The sequence below is a fragment of the Eleutherodactylus coqui genome, chromosome 5 (genome assembly GCF_035609145.1).
Source record: "Eleutherodactylus coqui strain aEleCoq1 chromosome 5, aEleCoq1.hap1, whole genome shotgun sequence".
Lineage (NCBI taxonomy): Eukaryota > Metazoa > Chordata > Amphibia > Anura > Eleutherodactylidae > Eleutherodactylus > Eleutherodactylus coqui.
This window is the reverse complement of record NC_089841.1, coordinates 238,860,567-238,880,627: the sequence shown is the minus strand read 5'-3', so window position 1 is coordinate 238,880,627 and position 20,061 is coordinate 238,860,567. Positions and strand designations below refer to the sequence as shown.

Genomic DNA, 20,061 nt, shown 5'->3' with positions numbered 1-20,061 from the left:
TGGTCTTTCGTCTGTTTGTTCAGTGTGAACAGTGTCATGTTCCTGCGTGTCTGTACATGTGGCCAGACTTGAGGTATGAGCAAACATGTTCAGTGTTTGTTTTGATGTCATCATTGTCATGTTCCTGCATGTCTGTGCAGGTTTCCGTATGTGTGGTGTGAACTGTCTTGCTGTAGATAATTTATCATCTAGGATGAGGTAGGTCCCTAGGTTCCAGCGTGGAGTCCTCCCTGTTGGGACAATCACCCCACATGCAGGCAGGTTTTCCTGGGGTTAGTTGCCTCATTAGAGAAGGGACCCGTGAGACAACGAGGACTCTTGAAGTGGGCTTGTGGGCTTAAGTATCATGGCCAAAGTACGAACGAATACCTCGTACATCCTATAGGTAGTCCATCTGGTTATCTGTGCAGGTATGCAGGTGAGTGTTTTAAGCGCTTGTCAGTCATTGCTTTATGTGTGTTCCTGAATATGAAGTCTCTTTTGCAGTTCTGCATTTCCGTCTGAGTTCGCCTGTTCGTGGTTGTGAAAGACGTAACAATCCCTAAAGATTGCCCGGTCCTTAAAAACCAAACCACCCTGCTCCTTAACGGGTTAATACAGTGGCTGCAATCAACACGCTGCACATGTCACTGTTAGTAATTGAGTCTATTATATATTTATCACCCATCACACTCGAGATTTTAGTGGGCAGGTAGGTATACACAACTAAGCTCCTCCCAGGCTGGAGAATATGCAAAACTAGAACTTATAAGTGATACGTCTGAGGCTTAAAAAAACATAAAAAAATAAGCCATTCGTATATATTAAGCTTCCAACCCTTATCTCTGGGTCTAGCAGATGACAGCAGGAAATCTATGAAATAGCAGTACTCAGGTAAATGATAGGTTTGCAGAGCTCCATGACTCTGGCAGAAAAGCTACATTTTAGCAAACAATTGTGAAAACATGTATCCTTATTAGAGATGAGCGAGCACCAAAATGCTCGGGTGCTCGTTACTCGGGACGAAATTTTCGCGATGCTCGAGGGTTCGTTTCGAGTAACGAACCCCATTGAAGTCAATGGGCGACCCGAGCATTTTTGTATATCGCCGATGCTCGCTAAGGTTTCCATTTATGAAAATCTGGGCAATTTAAGAAAGTGATGGGAACGACACAGCAACGGATAGGGCAGGCGAGGGGCTACATGTTGGGCTGCATCTCAAGTTCCCAGGTCCCACTATTAAGCCACAATAGCAGCAAGAGTGGCCCCCCCCTCCCAACAATTTTTACATCTGAAAAGCCCTCATTAGCAATGCATACCTTAGCTAAGCACCACACTACCTCCAACAAAGCACAATCACTGCCTGCATGACACTCCGCTGCCACATCTCCTGGGTTACATGCTGCCCAACCCCCCCCCCTCCCGCACGACCCAGTGTCCACAGTGCACACCAAAGTGTCCCTGCGCAGCCTTCAGCTGCCCTCATGCCACACCACCCTCATGTCTATTTATAAGTGCGTCTGCCATGAGGAGGAACCGCAGGCACACACTGCAGAGGGTTGGCATGGCTAGGCAGCGACCCTCTTTAAAAGGGGCGGGGCGATAGCCCACAATGCTGTACAGAAGCAATGAGAAATCCAATCCTGTGCCACCTCCATCAGGAGCTGCACACGTGGGCATAGCAATGGGGAACCTATGTGCCACACACTATTCATTCTGTCAAGGTGTCTGCATGCCCCAGTCAGACCGCGGTTTTTTATAAATAGTTACAGGCAGGTACAACTCCGCAATGGGAATTCCGTGTGCACCCACAGCATGGGTGGCTCCCTGGAACCCACCAGCTGTACATAAATGTATCCCATTGCAGTGCCCTGGACAGCAGAGCTAACGTCACATTAAATGCAGGTGGGCTTCGGCCCACACTGCATGCCCCAACCTGACCGGGGTTTTTAATTCATAGACACAGGCAGGTACAACTCCCTATTGTGAAGTCCCTGTGGACCGACAGCATGGGTGGGTGCCAGGAAGCCACCGGCGGTACATAAATATATCCCATTGCATTGCCCATCACAGCTGAGGTAATGTCATGTTTAATGCAGGTGGGCTTCGGCCCACACTGCATGCCCCAGTAAGACTGGGGTTCTTTAGAAGTGGACACATGCAGTTACAACTCCGTGTGGACCGACAGCATGGGTGGCTCCCTGGAACCCACCGGCGGTACATAAATATATCCCATTGCATTGCCCATCACAGCTGAGGTAATGTCAGGTTTAATGCAGGTGGGCTTCGGCCCACACTGCATGCCCCAGTCAGACTGGGGTTCTTTAGAAGTAGACACATGCAGTTACAACTCCCTGTGGACCCACAGCATGGGTGGCTCCCTGGAACCCACCGGCGGTACATAAATATATCCCATTGCAGTGCCCAGCACAGCTGATGTAACGTCAGCTTTAATGCAGGTGGGCAAAAAATTAATTGGATTACACTGTAGGCAAGGGCCCCAAAAAAATTGGTGTACCAACAGTACTAATGTACCTCAGAAAAATTGCCCATGCCCAACCAAGAGGGCAGGTGAAACCCATTAATCGCTTTGGTTAATGTGGCTTAATTTGTAACTAGGCCTGGAGGCAGCCCAGTTAAAATAAAATTGGTTCAGGTGCAAGTTTCAATGCTTTAATGAGCATTGAAACGTATAAAAATTGTTTAGAAAAATTATATGACTGAGCCTTGTGGGCCTAAGAAAAATTGCCCGTTCGGCGTGATTACGTGAGGTTTCAGGAAGAGGAGCAGGAGGAGAAGGATGAATATAATACACAGATTGATGAAGCTAAAAGGTCCCCGTTTTTGATGGTGATAGAGAACGATGCTTCCATCCGCGGGTGCAGCCTACGTATTGTTTAGGTACCGCTGCTGTCTGCTGGTGCAGCCTACGTATTGTTTAGGTATCGCTGCTGTCCGCTGGTGGAGAAGAAAAGTCTGGGGAAATCCAGGCTTTGTTCATCTTTATTAGTGTAGGCCTGTCGGCACTGTCGGTTGTCAGGCGGGTACGCTTATCCGTGATGATTCCCCCAGCCGCACTAAACACCCTCTCTGACAAGACGCTAGCCGCAGGACAAGCAAGCACCTCCAGGGCATAGAGCGCGAGTTCAGGCCACGTGTCCAGCTTCGACACCCAGTAGTTGTAGGGGGCAGAGGCGTCACGGAGGACGGTCGTGCGATCGACTACGTACTCCCTCACCATCCTTTTACAGTGCTCCCGCCGACTCAGCCTTGACTGGGGAGCGGTGACACAGTCTTGCTGGGGAGCCAGAAAGCTGTCAAAGGCCTTATAGAGTGTTCCCCTGCCTGTGCTGTACATGCTGCCTGATCTCCGCGCCTCCCCTGCTACCTGACCCTCGGAACTGCGCCTTCTGCCACTAGCGCTGTCGGATGGGAATTTTACCATCAGCTTGTCCGCCAGGGTCCTGTGGTATAGCATCACTCTCGAACCCCTTTCCTCTTCGGGTATGAGAGTGGAAAGGTTCTCCTTATACCATGGGTCGAGCAGTGTGTACACCCAGTAATCCGTAGTGGCCAGAATGCGTGTAACGCGAGGGTCACGAGAAAGGCATCCTAACATGAAGTCAGCCATGTGTGCCAGGGTACCTGTACGCAACACATGGCTGTCCTCACTAGGAGGATCACTTTCAGGATCCTCCTCCTCCTCAGGCCATACACGCTGAAAGGATGACAGGCAAGCAGCATGGGTACCCTCAGCAGTGGGCCAAGCTGTCTCTTCCCCCTCCTCCTCATCCTCCTCCTCCTCCTCCTCAACGCGCTGAGATATAGACAGGAGGGTGCTCTGACTATCCAGCGACATACTGTCTTCCCCCGCCTCTGTTTCCGAGCGCAAAGCGTCTGCCTTTATGCTTTGCAGGGAACTTCTCAAGAGGCATAGCAGAGGAATGGTGACGCTAATGATTGCAGCATCGCCGCTCACCATCTAGGTAGACTCCTCAAAGTTTCCAAGGACCTGGCAGATGTCTGCCAACCAGGCCCACTCTTCTGTAAAGAATTGAGGAGGCTGACTCCCACTGCGCCGCCCATGTTGGAGTTGGAATTCGACTATAGCTCTACGCTGCTCATAGAGCCTGGCCAACATGTGGAGCGTAGAGTTCCACCGTGTGGGCACGTCGCACAGCAGTCGGTGCACTGGCAGATTACACCGATGTTGCAGGGTGCGCAGGGTGGCAGCGTCCGTGTGGGACTTGCAGAAATGTGCGCAGAGTTGGCGCACCTTTCCGAGCAGGTCTGACAAGCGTGGGTAGCTTTTCAGAAAGCGCTGAACCACCAAATTAAAGACGTGGGCCAGGCATGACACGTGTGTGAGGCTGCCGAGCTGCAGAGCCGCCACCAGGTTACGGCCGTTGTCACACACGACCATGCCCGGTTGGAGGCTCAGCGGCGCAAGCCAGCGGTCGGTCTGCTCTGTCAGATCCTGCAGCAGTTTGTGGGCCGTGTGCCTCTTCTCTCCTAAGCTGAGTAGTTTCAGCACGGCCTGCTGACGCTTGCCCACCGCTGTGCTGCCGTGCCGCGCGACACCGACTGCTGGTGACATGCTGCTGCTGACACATCTTGATTGCGAGACAGAGGTTGCGTAGGAGGAGGAGGAGGAGGAGGAGGAGGAGGGTGGTTTAGTGGAGGAAGCATACACCGCCGCAGATACCAACACCGAGCTGGGGCCCGCAATTCTGGGGGTGGGTAGGACGTGAGCGGTCCCAGGCTCTGACTCTGTCCCAGCCTCCACTAAATTCACCCAATGTGCCGTCAGGGAGATATAGTGGCCCTGCCCGCCTGTGCTTGTCCACGTGTCCGTTGTTAAGTGGACCTTGGCAGTAACCGCGTTGGTGAGGGCGCATACAATGTTGCGGGAGACGTGGTCGTGCAGGGCTGGGACGGCACATCGGGAAAAGTAGTGGCGACTGGGAACTGAGTAGCGCGGGGCCGCGGCCACCATCATACCTTTGAAAGCCTCCGTTTCCACAACCCTATACGGCAGCATCTCCAGGCTGATAAATTTGGCTATGTGCACGTTTAATGCTTGAGCGTGTGGGTGCGTGGCGGCGTACTTGCGCTTGCGCTCCAACACTTGCGCTAGCGACGGCTGGACGGTGCGCTGAGAGACATTGGTGGATTGGGCCGAGGTCAGCGGAGTTGAGGGTGTGGGTGCAGGCCAGGAGACGGTAGTGCCTGTGTCCTGAGAGGGGGGTTGGATCTCAGTGGCAGGTTGGGGCACAGGGGGAGAGGCAGCGGTGCAAACCGGAGGCGGTGAACGGCCTTCGTCCCACCTTGTGGGGTGCTTGGCCATCATATGTCTGCGCATGCTGGTGGTGGTGAGGCTGGTGGTGGTGGCTCCCCGGCTTATCTTGGCGCGACAAAGGTTGCACACCACTGTTCGTCGGTCGTCTGCACTCTCAGTGAAAAACTGCCAGACCTTTGAGCACCTCGGCCTCTGCAGGGTGGCATGGCGTGAGGGTGCGCTTTGGGAAACAGTTGGTGGATTATTCGGTCTGGCCCTGCCTCTACCCCTGGCCACCGCACTGCCTCTTCCAACCTGCCCTGCTGCTGCACTTGCCTCCCCCTCTGAAGACCTGTCCTCAGTAGGCGTAGCAAACCAGGTGTGGTCAGTCACCTCATCATCCTGCTGCTCTTCCTCCGAATCCTCTGTGCGCTCCTCCCTCGGACTTACTCTAATTACTACTACCTGAGTGATAGACAACTGTGTCTAATCGTCATCGTCCTCCTCACCCACTGAAAGCTCTTGAGACAGTTGCCGGAAGTCCCCAGCCTCATCCCCCGGACCCCGGGAACTTTCCAAAGGTTGGGCATCGGTCACGACAAACTCCTCCGGTGGGAGAGGAACCATTGCTGGCCATTCTGGGCAGGGGCCCGGGAACAGTTCCTGGGAGTCTGCCTGCTCCTCAGAATGTGTCATTGTAATGGAGTGAGGAGGCTGAGAGGAAGGAGGAGCAGCAGCCAGAGGATTCAGAGTTGCAGCAGTGGACGGCGCAGAATTCTGGGTGGTCGATAGATTGCTGGATGCACTTTCTGCCATCCACGACAGGACCTGCTCACACTGCTCATTTTCTAATAAAGGTCTACCGCGTGGACCCATTAATTGTGAGATGAATGTGGGGACGCCAGAAACGTGCCTCTCTCCTAATCCCGCAGCAGTCGGCTGCGATACACCTGGATCAGGAGCTCGGCCTGTGCCCACACCCTGACTTGGGCCTCCGCGTCCACGTCCTCTAGGGCTACCCCTACCCCTCAGCATGGTGTATTACCAGTAGTGCAGAAACAGAACGCTGTAATTAAATGTGCCGCTTATTGGCCTGTGATTGGAGGCTGACTTCCCTTACGGAACGCACAGCAGAGCCAGGAAACAATTTTGCGCACGCCTGTAGTGAGACGTAGGTGCGCATGACTGAGCTAGTGGAATTCACAGCGCAGAAGCAGTCAAGTGGCCAAACGCCAGTAGTAGGCCTTAAGTATTTTGCTTCTATTTTTTTAAAATGCTGAGCTGATACAGCAGACAGATACTGTAGGCAGCGTATAATATTATGTATACTGTTTCCCTCTGGCGGGATGACGGCGATCATGTAACAGAGACAGCAGACCCAGGAAACAATTTTGCGCAAGCCTGCTGTAATGCTTAGCTGCGTATTAATTAGGACTACTACCCCCAGCAGACAGATACTGTAGGCAGCGTATAATATTATGTATACTGTTTCCCTCTGGCGGGATGACAGGCGGTGATGTAACAGAGACAGCAGACCCAGGAAATAATTTTACGCAAGCCTGCTGTAACGCTTGGCTACGTATTAATTAGGACTACTACCCCCAGCAGACAGATACTGTAGGCAGCGTATAATATTATGTATACTGTTTCCCTCTGGAGGGATGACGGCGGTGATGTAACAGAGACAGCAGACCCAGGAAACAATTTTGCGCAAGCCTGCTGAAATGCTTAGCTGCGTATTAATTAGGACTACTACCCCTAGCAGACAGATACTGTAGGCAGCATATAATATTATGTATACTGTTTCCCTCTGGCGGGATGACAGCGCTGATGTAACAGACAGCAGATCCAGGAAACAATTTTGTGCAAGCCTGCTGTAACGCTTGGCTACGTATTAATTAGGACTACTACCCCCAGCAGACAGATACTGTAGGCAGCGTATAATATTATGTATACTGTTTCCCTCTGGAGGGATGATGGCGGTGATGTAACAGAGACAGCAGACCCAGGAAACAATTTTGCGCAAGCCTGCTGAAACGGTTAGCTGCTTATTAATTAGGGCTACTACCCCCAGCAGACAGATACTGTAGGCAGCATATAATATTATGTATACTGTTTCCCTCTGGCGGGATGACGGCGGTGATGTAACAGAGACAGCAGACCCAGGAAACAATTTTGCGCAAGCCTGCTGTAACGCTTAGCTGCGTATTAATTAGGACTACTATCCCCAGCAGACAGATACTGTAGGCAGCGTATAATATTATGTATACTGTTTCCCTCTGGCGGGATGACGGCGATCATGTAACAGAGACAGCAGATCCAGGAAACAATTTTGCGCAATCCTGCTGTAACGCTTAGCTGCGTATTAATTAGGACTACTACCCCCAGCAGACAGATACTGTAGGCAGCGTATAATATTATGTATACTGTTTACCTCTGGCAGGATGACGGCGGTGATGTAACAGAGACAGCAGACCCAGGAAACAATTTTGCGCAAGCCTGCTGTAACGCTTAGATGCGTATTAATTAGGACTACTACCCCCAGCATACACGCAGTAAACTGAAGACGGTCACAGGCAGCCCAAAAATAGTATTTTTCCCCAATTTTTTTTTAAAAGTCCACTGCCTATATAGCCTGGATATCTCTTTCCCTGCCTCACCAGTACTGGCCCTATACTCTGTACAATGACTGCAGACTGAGGACACAATGCTCTGCACGCCCGATATACAAAAAATAAATAAATTGTGCAACACTGCTAAAAGCAGCCTCAACACTACTGCACACGGTCAGATGTGGCCCTAAGAAGGACCGTTGGGGTTCTTGAAGCCTAAAATCACTCCTAACACTCTCCCTATAGCAGCTCCGGCATCAGCAGCACTTTCCCTGATCTCTGTCAGAATGCATCTGTGGCGAGCCGCGGGAGGGGCCGATTTATATACTCGGGTGACACCTGATCTCGCCAGCCACTCACTGCAGGGGGGTGGTATAGGGCTTGAACGTCGCAGGGGGAAGTTGTAATGCCTTCCCTGTCTTTCTATTGGCCAGAAAAGCGCGCTAACGTCTCAGAGATGAAAGTGAAAGTAACTCGAACATCACGTGGTGCTCGCCTCTAGTAACGAGCATCTCGAACACGCTAATACTTGAACAAGTATCAAGCTCGGACGAGTACGTTCGCTCATCTCTAATCCTTATCAACACAGTTTGAAGCAACAATTTCTACATTCCATCTTTTCAGTTTACTTTTCCAAAACATTCTTGTACTTACCTGTAATATTAAAAACAAACTTAACTTTCTGATCAGTGGCTGGAATATTCACCCTCTTATGTCTCTTCACACGTAGATGAGACGCGGTGTCGGATGTGGATTTTTCTCCTAGTTCGTCCTCTGTTACATCAAAAACATCATCATCATAGGAGTAATCCAATCTATTAGCAGCTCCCCAGCCACCGGGTCCTGGAAAAGTTTAATACATGAGGAATAGAGATGAGCGAGTATACTCCCTAAGGCACATTACTCGAGCGAGTAGTGCCTTAGCCGAGTATCCTCACGCTCGTCTGTAAAGATTCGGGGGGCCGGCGCGGGTGACAGGTGAGTTCCAGCGGTGAGCAGGGGAGAGTGGGGGGGAGAGAGGGAGAGAGAGATCTCCCCTCCGTTCCTCCCCCCTCTCCCCCGCAGCTCCCCGCGCCGCCCCCCGAATCTTTAGAGATGAGCGGGGAGATACTCGGCTAAGGCACTACTCGCTCGAGTAATGTGCCTTAGCGAGTATACTCGCTCATCTCTAGTGAGGAACTGTTTTTTTTTTTGTTATTTGAAATTCTAATAGTTCTTTACATAAAATATAGCATTTAGAAGAGGAGCTTTAAAACTTAGAAACCATGAGTTACAAAATAAAATCTTAAATGTTAACCATCTGGTCACCTATAGCAAATCCATTGTCATAATCGTAATTATATTCCAGGCACTGTCGCTGGTACTGATCTTCAAGCCGGCAATCAATGTCATCGACATCACTGCAGAAGGACGGAACCTGGAAACAAATACCGGTCTATTAAACAATGCATGGAACTGGTAAAATTTGTTCCCAAAATATGCTTTTTTTTTTTTACTATAGCTGCAGACAACACTGTACTATATATTTCTGGTTGTAAATGCCACATAAATGAGTGGGTGAATTAAAACCATAAAGTGGTGTTGAATGTCTGCAGATTACAAGGCATAGCCATTTAGATAAAGGAGATATCATTAAAATATCTGTATTTGTACTCCAGACTCTCTAGACACTTTTTAATTAAACGCGAGTTTGTGATCATTACTAATGGATACTAAATATGGTCTAAAGGACTTATTTTTTCATTCAGTATTAACCGTTTCCAATCCAATTTTGGATTCAGGGTTTCCTAAAAGGCTTTCTCTTTTTGCTGTTATACAATGGCGCCATCTGCTGGCTAAAGCCAATGTGTGTGCGCCAGGCTCCGACAGCAGAGTGGCTGGCAATAGACGGTAAGAATACCCTGTCGGATGTTTTCTGACATTGGAGCTGTACAAGCTTTAATCAGAATGTAGGAAGACGTCAGACAGTGGATTGGAAAGGGTTAACAGTTTTGATTATAGGGGTCTTATGACTATATATAATAATAACTGTTTTATCCTTTCTGCTCTTTTTTTTTTTTAATGTAGAAACTATTTGCACCCTTCCAGGTTCCCCGATTCTTTTGTGTCTCCATTTTGCGTGAACTCTATTAATTATATGTCATAATAAACTTTTTGTTTGGTATAAACCTGGTGTCTATTATGTGATTAGTAGTTAAGGGGGTTCTCTCAGAACAGACATTGATGTCATATGACTACCAGGTACCATCAAAGGCCGATCAGTTGAAAGTTTCATAAATTGGAGGTTGATTATAGAGTTAAACATCTTTTAGGTATGTTCATATATTTCCGCTGTTTTGCATTTTTTGTGAGGTTTTTGGTTTAGAATACAAGACCAATTAATAGGAATCTGGAATATGATTTCCAACAAGGAAACCAAAGCAAGTGAAAACCATCCTCGAGTTTTCGAGTAGCTTTTTTGTACTGTACTATATGGTAGCACTTGGAAACACCTATATGTTGATTTCATCTGGGCTCACACTACCGTACCTCCAAGGTATTCCATGTGAGAGTAAGATATTGTATTACTAAAGTACTCCAGGGAATTAAGTTAAAGCGATGTCTTTATTGTGCCCATACAACGTTTCAACCCTAAGCACAAGCGTCTTTGTCAAGACTTGACAAAGTCCCTTGTGCTTAGGGTTGAAACGTTGTATGGGCACAATAAAGACATCGCTTTAACTTAATTCCCTGTAGTGCTGCTCTTCTCTATTTCATTTGGCTGATGTACATCTGATCCAGGGTCCAGGATCGTGTTGAGCATGCACCTTACATTTGAGATCATCCTTCCTTTCAAGTTAAGGTGTTGTGAGTGCTGTGGCAAATTGACTATCTTTAATTGGTATTACTAAAGTACTGTAAAAGTGAAATCCACTTATCAATGAATTGCAAAAAGCGATCTTTATGTACCATTTTACCAAGAGATGTTTGAAAAGCATCTGCAAAGTTCTTCAGCAGGTTGGTGTCATCACATCGTGTGGCCTTGTACAGCATTTCAAAGGACTTAAATCCATGGTTAGCAAAACGTTTCACTGTAGATTGGAAGGGTAAATGAATCATAAATTGAACAAACTCAGGATCTTCTCTAGTAGCCATCTTAGTTACAACTTCATCATTTAATGGTGCTTACCAGAGCAGTCAGGCCAGTCTGCGGTTTGTGGTGGCTTCCATAAACCATCTTTAAAAGTACAGTAGAAGTTCTGAGCAGAGCCTTCTGCTACTTCAAAGCCCTCTTTACACTGTATGGTACAGTTTACGCCATCTATGTCCTTGGAGCAGACAAATTCACCGTTTTGAGGCTTTGATGGAATCTCACATGGTGAGCCTACGAGTAGGAAAGTATGAGTAGGACACAATGTCATGTTGGTTCATTTCAGTTAGTTTTATGATATTTTAACAGTCGTTAATGTACTTAATAAGTGTGGAAAGTATTAGTCCATCAGTGGCTGGAGAATTACCGTATATACTCGAGTATTAGCCAACCAGAGTATAAGCCGAGACAATAAGTTTCACCACAGAAAACTGGGAAAACTTATTGACTCGAGTATAAGCCGAGCTATACACGAGCATATACTAGGTAAGAAAAAAAACCTCCATACTCACCTCCCAGCCAGCGTCTGTGTCTGTGCGACAAGCTGCTTGAATTCTCCCCGCTGTCAACCCCCACCGTCCACTCTGCTTGGCTCTGTCAGTGCTGTGTAAGTAAGCGCTGTGATTGGATTGAGCGCCAGCCAATCACAGCTGGCACTCGATCCAATCACAGTGCTTACTTACACAGCACTGACGGCAGGGGATTTGAAAGCCGAGCAGGGAGATGACAGCGGAGAGAATTCTAAAGTAGCTTGATTGGCTGTGAATGATCAAGCGCCGGCTGTGATTGGCTGACGCTCGATTCAATCACAGCTCTTACTTACACCGCGCTGACGGCGGGGGATGACAGAGATGAGCAAAGAGAATGGCGGGGGATGACAGCGGAGAGAATTCACGCAGCCTGCCGCACACCCGCCGGAGACATAGACGCCGGCTTGGAGAGGAATATGGAGGGTTTTTTTTAAGCTTTGCCTGACTCGAGTATAAGCTGAGGGAGGCTTTTTCAGCACAAAAAAATGTGCTGAAAAACTAGGCTTATACTCGAGTATATACAGTATATCTAGTTCTCAGGCCTCTTCCGCATGACTTTTCAGCTCAAGTATTGGGAAAAAAATATATGTGAAATCTCACAGCAATTCTAAAAAATTTTTTGAATTATTATTAATTCCCCCAAGTATATTTTAACACAATTTAATAAGCTATGGAATTTTCTATGGTTCTTCGTGTATATGTAAGTAGGACAATAAGAAAGAGGGTGGGAAAATATTCATGACTTTAAGCTTAACAAACACTTGACAAGGAGAAAAGAAGTTGATCCTTGACCAAACCAAGTCAACTTTCTATAGCCAAATGTTATTTTATTTTTTACACATTTTGACCCATTTCATTAGAAGTACTCCATTTCAAATTCGATTTCTTATTAGTGCAAATAGGAACTACTAGATAACATAGGGAAACGCGTCGAGCCAAACCCAAACAAGAATTACATAGTGTTCTGAAAGTCCGCAAGTTAAGTGAAGATGTCCATACATGGATATCTCACAGGTTCATAAAAAACTCATAATAAATAAACTATTTATTTGTTATTGTGACTAATGAGACATCGAATATCAAGTATATCGGCCATTCTACCCAGATGGGGATTCCACTCTAGACGGGAGTAGGCCTATTTGTGTTCTGTCAATTGTTTGAGTCTAAGTGTGTGTGTGTTGGAGTTTTGTTATTACCGGGGAGGGCTGTGGACCCCAGTAATGCCCTGCAATTTTAACTATTTGCACTAATAAAGAATCAAATTTTAAAAGGAGTCCACTAGAGATGAGCGAGTAGTGTCTTAGCCGAGTATCCTTCCACACGTCTCTAAAGATTCGGGGGTCGGCGGGGGGGGGGGAGCGGGGGAGAGCGGGGAGGAACGGAGGGGAGATCTCTCTCTCCCTCTCTCCCCCCCGCTACCCCCTGCTCACCGCCGCAACTCACCTGTCACCCACGCCGGCAGTCGAATCTTTACAGACGAGCGGGAGGATACTCGGCTAAGGCACTACTCGCTCGAGTAGTTAGCCTTATTGAGTATACTCGCTCATCTCTAGAGTCCACACTGTGAAAGGGCGAATAAGTAAACGTAGATTTTTTTCTGCCTCAGTGAAATTGATATTTCATTGAAGAACAATTATGCTTGGATCTAATTAGTTCAAAATAGAAAGCGCCAATTATGCTTGGATGGTAGGGAGGCAAAAAACCAACCACCATCAAGGTAGATATGTTCAGCCATAAAGATTATGAAAAAAATCATTGGGAAGTCTGTAAGCGCCAAAGCCATTCTGGAGGAACACAATCAAGTCTCTTGGATTTGCTCAGCACTCACAGTACATATATGTTACTATGTACAGTCAATCTTCTTATCATGTACTCATTGTTCATTAACTTATATTATGTCTTTAATGCCTTATAATTAGCTTTTTTATGTGTTCTTTTACCAAAAACCATTGGGGAGATTTATTAGAATAATTTAGTGGTACAATTTTAGTCTGTCAATCATTTCAAGGTTTTAAGCAACTAAAAAGCAATAAAATAATACTAACGCTGAAGTTTTAAAGCCACAGAACAAATTACTGGGCCGAAGTGGCCTCATACTGTACCTTTAACGAGGATGTTAATCTCACACGTTCTAGTGTTTCCAGAAGGATCACTCGCAACATACTCAACAACTGTTTCCCCTTTAGGAAAAATATCTCCAGAAGAATGGGTTTTGGTAACAATTAATGGGGCACCTAAAAGTATATATAAAATAGTCAGAGAACAAATTTAGATCCATAACCACACATACATTATTTTGGGGTAGAGCAGTTTAGTAACCAACTTATTCAGACTGCCATCCCATGAATTAAAGACATGAAAAAATACAATTTTTCACAAATACTGCTTGAATTCATTTGGAATATCTTAAACTTTTGAAATAGCAATCCCTCTTACTGCTCCATCGCCTTGGGTTTACATTTTCATCAACCTTTAATAATCATGCCTTGCGAAAACTAGAAAGTATTAGGCCTCATGTCCACGGGCAAAAGAAGAATTAAAATCCGCAGCGGATTTTAACTCTTCTCCCGCGCGGATCCGCACCCCATAGGGATGCATTGACCACCCGCGGGTAGATAAATACCCACGGATGGTCAATAAAAGTGATTTTAAAAAAAATGGAGCATGAAAAAATCTGGACCATGCTCCATTTTCATGCGGGTCTCCCGCGGGGACGGCTCCCACGGGCTTCTATTGAAGCCTATGGAAGCCGTCCGGATCCGCGGGAGACCTAAAATAGGAATTTAAAAGAATTTACCCATCCGGAGCGGACCGGGAAGGTCTTCTCTTCCTCACGGCCGCATCTCCCTTGCTTCGGCTCGGCGGATGTGCCCGGCGCATGCGCGCGGCACGTCGGCGACGTGCCGCAGCCGTGACGAGTTCATCCGCCGGCCGAAAAAGAAGATCCGGCCGTGAGGAAGAGAAGACTTTCCCGAACCGCTCCGGATGGGTAAATTCTTTTAAATTCCTATTTTCAGCGCTCATGTCCGCGGGGCAGGAGGGACCCGCTGCAGATTCTCCATGTAGAATCCGTAGCGGGCCTGATTTTCCCCGTGGACATGAGGCCTTAGGGTACCTGCACATAGGGCAGATAGCTATGGATTTCTCGATGGCAAATCCACAACGTAATACAGTATCAAAAAGAGATTGAGCTGATCAGCTGGACAAACAGGTGACAGAAGCCTTATCTAAAAATCTGGACTCCTAGGTTAAATTGACATAATCAATCCACTCTTGGCTCATTAGCTTTTGCTCAAGGTACTACCTTTAGTTTAACCTCTTCTTAAAGGGGTTGTCTGAAAAATAGAAAAAAAATAAATAAACAGTGATAAAAATCCAGCGTATTCAGTAGTATAAAGAGATCTGTGAATACCCTTAGGCCCAATGTCCACTTGCACGCACAGATTACACTGCTGAATCCCGCAGTGGTATCCGTGCGTGCCCATGGACATAGAGAGGAAAAGACTGTTTCTTACCTCTCCGGGTCCAGTGTAGATCTCTTCTGAGCCGGACAGATCTTCTGTCTTTAGCATGGTGGATGCGTCCGGGAGCACCAGCCAACACGCCCAGCGCATGCGCAGTGCTGACTTTTTTTGTTTTTGAATCTCCCACAGATCCGTGGCATCGTCACAGTGACAGCTGCAGGTGTGCCACGGTGGGGCCCGCTTTCATTGGCTATAATGAAAGCTGTCCCTGCAGGATCCTCAGGAAAGTGGGGGACATGCTGCGATTTCGTCCTGCGTGTGCGACCCGCACGCCCGGAAAAAAAATCACATCCTCATGCATTAAGTTGCCTATGCATCCCTATGGGCAGCTAGAGCTGCGGACCTCCTGTGCAGGGGCCACGCGTGGATTTTATTATTGAAATCCGCCTATGGACACTGGGCCTTAGTTATTTCTAATTGGTTGTTTTGTCTAAGGAACCATCATTAGAGAATGAAAATGGCTGCTAAACACAAAAGCTGTCCTGCAAGGATGGGTAGCATCAGGATAGAGAGCTGATCACCTATCTAGGCTCCCCTTGCTCCTCTGGCTGTCAGTAAGGATCCCCTGTGAAAGAGGATAAACTATAGTATGTTATCATGATGAGATAAGGTCTCAGCTTTGTCTATGAGCCTGAGGTAGGCCGGTCTCCCACGACCGGATTTCTATTGTGGGATCCGCGATCGTCACTCGTGCGGGTGATCAGCAGTATTCCGCACACATTAAAAAAATAGAGCATTCGCATATCCACTCAGATGAGCGTATAGCGATTTCTGCGAGCGGATGTAAAATCGCAAAATGTTATATTTTTCTGCATAATCCGGAAGGACGGCTTGCATTGAAATCAATGAAAGACGTCTGACCCGCGGCCCAGCTGCTATTGACATTGCAGATAGGCCGCAGGTACCAGCGTAATCGCTTAGCGATGGCGTGGGAAAAGCAAATATTTTAAAAAAATAATCAAGCGCCCACGGAAAACAAGGTATGCAGGGTTGGCGGCCGCAGTCAGGATTCCGCTGTGGGCTTCTGCATGCGGATTCCGACCCGTCTGTGTGAGACCGGCTGAACACGGAGCTTTTACCTCAGAGCTGCATACCAGCGCTGCTGCTGCTCCTTACCCCCCATTAGCAGACAGCTCCCCTACAGCAGCCGGTCTCCTCAGTGCTCTCTGCCTCCCCACATGTGAGATAAAAGCTCCGTGTTACATCTTATCTCAGCGGTGATACCAATACATACTACTGTAGTTTGTCCTCTTACATACGGGTTACTAGTGCAGGGAACCAATCCCGACAAGCAGAGGAGCAGGCAGGGGCTAGATAGGTGATGATGCTCTCAGTCCCGTTGCAATGCATCCCTGCAGGATGGGGTCTGTGTTTAGCAGTCTTTTCACTGAACCTTGATGGTCCCGAGCAGTGAAAAATAACTAAAGGTATTCAGGGATTTATTTATACTACTGAATACACGTTTTTTTTTTCACTATATTTTTTTTCTATTTCTCAGACAACCCCTTTAATTATTTAAAGATGAATCTCTTGGATGACGAAGGTAATTGCAAATGTTGTGCCATTAAATGTCCAATCGGATTTTACCTGAGTTGTCAGAGAATTGTGGCTCTTCCCAGGTAACACTCTGCTTGCTGTCACTTGCTTGAATGGGTGGAGGTGACCTGCACCGGTCTATGACTGGCGGATCTACATCTGGAAGCATAGGTAATACAAATGAAAGTTGTTGTCCAGGATCAGGAAAACATGGCTGCATCCTTCCAGAAACAGCATGTGTGTGGTACTGCAACTCAGCTACCTTCAAGTCTTCTAATCCTGTCTTATAAAGGACGCTTGTCTACAGTTTTGCCAATGCATCCATGCAGGGGCAGGGAAGAAGGGCTGAAACTTAACTTTGTGAAGAATGTTCCTATCAGCAGAACTGACAGAATGAACTTTTATTCGATGGTGCGCACCCCCACAGTTGCCGTGAAGGAGGGCCTTCTTCCTAAGATGCTTTGCATAGCTCTGATTAACAGCTGTAGCAATCTCCCGGTTGGATGCTATAGCTGTCAATCAGCTGTGCAGCAGCTTAGCTGGGAGCATTTCAGAGAGATCCCCTGCCTTTAGGACCTCTAGGAATAAAAATTCAATTTATCAATACTCTTGATTGTAACATCCTTTGGTATCCTTTAGCCCTTCGCCTGATTCTCCATAGGGCAGAGTGTTAGGGCAGCAGTATGCAGTCCTAAGCTCTCGCAAACAACCTGAAGGTTGCAGGTTCAATCCCCACTTGGTTCAGGTAGCTGGCTCAAGTCTTCCATCCTTCCAAGGTTGGTAAGATGAGCTAGCTGGGGGGTAATAAATTATCTGATAGTGTTGCAGAATAAGTTGGCACTATACAAATAACATTTCCCCCACCCCATCCCCAAAGCTCTGTTAGTAGTTTTGCATTAGCAAACCTGCTGATAAACCCCCTTAAAATTCTTCATCCAAAAAGTTATAACTCGATATTCATTCTAGGCCAGTGTGATACCGTACACTATACTACAGCTGTGCATCATCATTAGATCTCTAACTGGTATCTTTCTATACATAAATTGTATCTCTTCTTAATGTATTTAATTTGTGCTAATCTTACCATTTTAGCCCCCCTTGGATGTCTGTCTCAGTAGGGCTTTAATAGAGACTTAGGGCTTAATAGAGCTTTAATAGGGCTTTATTAGAGGAAATCTGGAATGCTGTATTATTCTATTAAGTAAGCCGTAGGTGTCCTATAGTCAATGATTTTTGAAGCAACCTCGCATTTCTAATAAGCATTTAGTGTTCAATGTTTATTAATGAATCCACTTAAATTGTTATATGTTACAATTTATTTTGTTAATTTGTTACTTTTCAGTTAATACTACAAAAACATGTAGATGAATAGCTCACAGTAATAGAATAAAATAATTGTCCTTGTGTGATGACTAAACAATGACTCAGAAAGCTCCCACTTATAAGTATTGTGAAAAAAGACAAAAGACAAGTAGGCATATTACACTTTCGAAGCTTAGAAATAATATCTTTCTACTTTGTCCATTTGCTGCACATGTAACTATATATATATATATATATATATATATATATATATATATATATATTGGTACTGCATCGTTATTATATAAATACTAGCTTGTTGCCCGCGACTTCGTCTGCATGGAATTTTTAATTTTTTTTTTAATCTAATCTGTTTTGTTGTATATTGAAACGTAAAAAGTTGAAATAATGAAAGGAATGTAACTGCGATCAGCTGTCAGCAGTTCTGTAAGTTTTTGGTCTTGTCATCTCTTACTAGGATATAAAGGTTTTGTGGGCTGTATACACGTGAGCCGCCACATACAATTGACCGTGAGAAAAACATGTTTTCTGTCTCTGCCTGTGTCTGTCTTTCTTTGCCTCTCTCTTCTCTGTTTCTGTGTCTGTATCTCTGGCTGTGTCTGTCTCCGTGTGTCTCACTGTGACTGTGTGTCTCCTTCTCTGCCTGTCATTTCTGTTTGCTCTCTCTTTGTCTTCTGTCTCTGGCTGTGATTGGTGGCCCAGCAGGGGGGTGTCAACTGATGATGGCCCGGCGCCACTACACCCCCTTCCATGCTTTTGTCCCATGAGCTGCCTCTGTTCTAAGGAGCCATGATTGAGCACCGCTGGATGAATGGGATTTATGAGTACGGCTTACCCAATTCATAAATGCCGCTTCCACAACACGAGGGCTGTGATTGGTTGTTCAACGCTGCATTGAAAGCATGAAGCAATCACAGCCATCACACGCTCCCCTTCATTCCCGCTCGCTCCCATTTAGCACCACCCGTTCTCCTTCAGGGCCACCGCTGTCCTTCAGCACCACCCTGCTATCCTTTAGCACCACTCCACTCTCCTTCAGCGCTGCCCTGCTGTCCTTCAGAGCTGCCCCACTCTCTTTCAGCACCGCCCCACTGTCCTTCAGCGCCGCTCACTGTCCTTTAGCACCGCCCCACTGTCCTTCAGCACTGCACACTCTCCTTCACTACCAGCCGCTCTGCTTCAGTACCAGCCACTCCCGTTCAGTACTGCCTGTTGTCCTTTAATACCACCTGCTCCCCTTCAGTGCTGCCCACTCCCATTGCTTAGAAACAGTTCACTCTTCCTAGCAGTGCGCACCCATACACTTAACACAGGAGCTTTGGGCTGCCCTCACAGGTCACTCGCTATACCAAACTCCAATTTTAGGATTTAACGGCAGTGGTGAGGGTGTCACTAATCTAATGACACCAAATTCGTCCACCAAAGGTCAGACAAAGGGGTCAAAGTGTGGTGCAGGAAAAAGCCTGAAGGGTACTTTATATTAGATGCTGTGAATGACTGCAGTCGTACAAACGTCGAGTTTTTAGCGGTTCCTCTGGCTCGCCTAGTGATGGGAGCAAGATTTTCCCACCAGAACAACAGATACCAATAGTTTCCTCCTTCCATTTTAGCACTTCGCAATGCCTACATTTTTGATTAATTCTCCCCATGATTACTAATTGATGATTACCATAGTCAATCAATGAGTAATAATGAAATGCGGCATCATTAAAAGGCTCCAACGTGCTACGTACAAACGTACGTCTCCTTTCTGACTGTCATTCAGCAGATAAAAATGCCATGTTCGAGTCTTCAAGTATCTCTGCAACTGTCAGAAACAGGTAACGCTCAGCATCTACAATCTGATGGTCCCGAGTTTGCTATAGGGTTTCAACAGCTCTAAGGGATACGTGATGCTCAGCATCTAAAATCTGGCAGCCATGAGATTGTTCCAATGCCTATGTAGCTCTAAAAGATGTGTGATGATCAGCATCTAAAGTTTGGCAGACCTAACATTGCTCCAATGTATCCCTAGCTCTGAGAGACGGCGGATCAGAGTTTGCTCCAATGTCTCTGTATCTCGCATAATGTAAAGTCCGACGAGCCTGAGACTTCTCCGGAGTCTCTATTGCTCTAAGAGCAGCTTGTCTACCAGCTTGTTGACGCCTCC

The 20,061-nt window shown here is 46.8% G+C and overlaps 1 protein-coding gene across 2 annotated transcripts in view; it reads right to left on the bottom strand.

The window, feature by feature from the left end:
• The window catches only part of SVEP1 (sushi, von Willebrand factor type A, EGF and pentraxin domain containing 1), a 293,083-nt gene that overhangs the window by 171,417 nt on the left and 101,605 nt on the right, over positions 1–20,061 (bottom strand). For both annotated transcript variants that reach the window (XM_066604385.1, XM_066604384.1), the window contains exons 10-15: positions 16,641–16,748; positions 13,632–13,763; positions 11,039–11,233; positions 10,819–10,940; positions 9,178–9,286; positions 8,524–8,712 (exon numbers count right to left, since the gene is read on the bottom strand). In XM_066604385.1, coding sequence (XP_066460482.1) covers positions 8,524–8,712; positions 9,178–9,286; positions 10,819–10,940; positions 11,039–11,233; positions 13,632–13,763; positions 16,641–16,748 — 855 coding nt within the window. The remainder of the gene's footprint in view (positions 1–8,523; positions 8,713–9,177; positions 9,287–10,818; positions 10,941–11,038; positions 11,234–13,631; positions 13,764–16,640; positions 16,749–20,061) is intronic.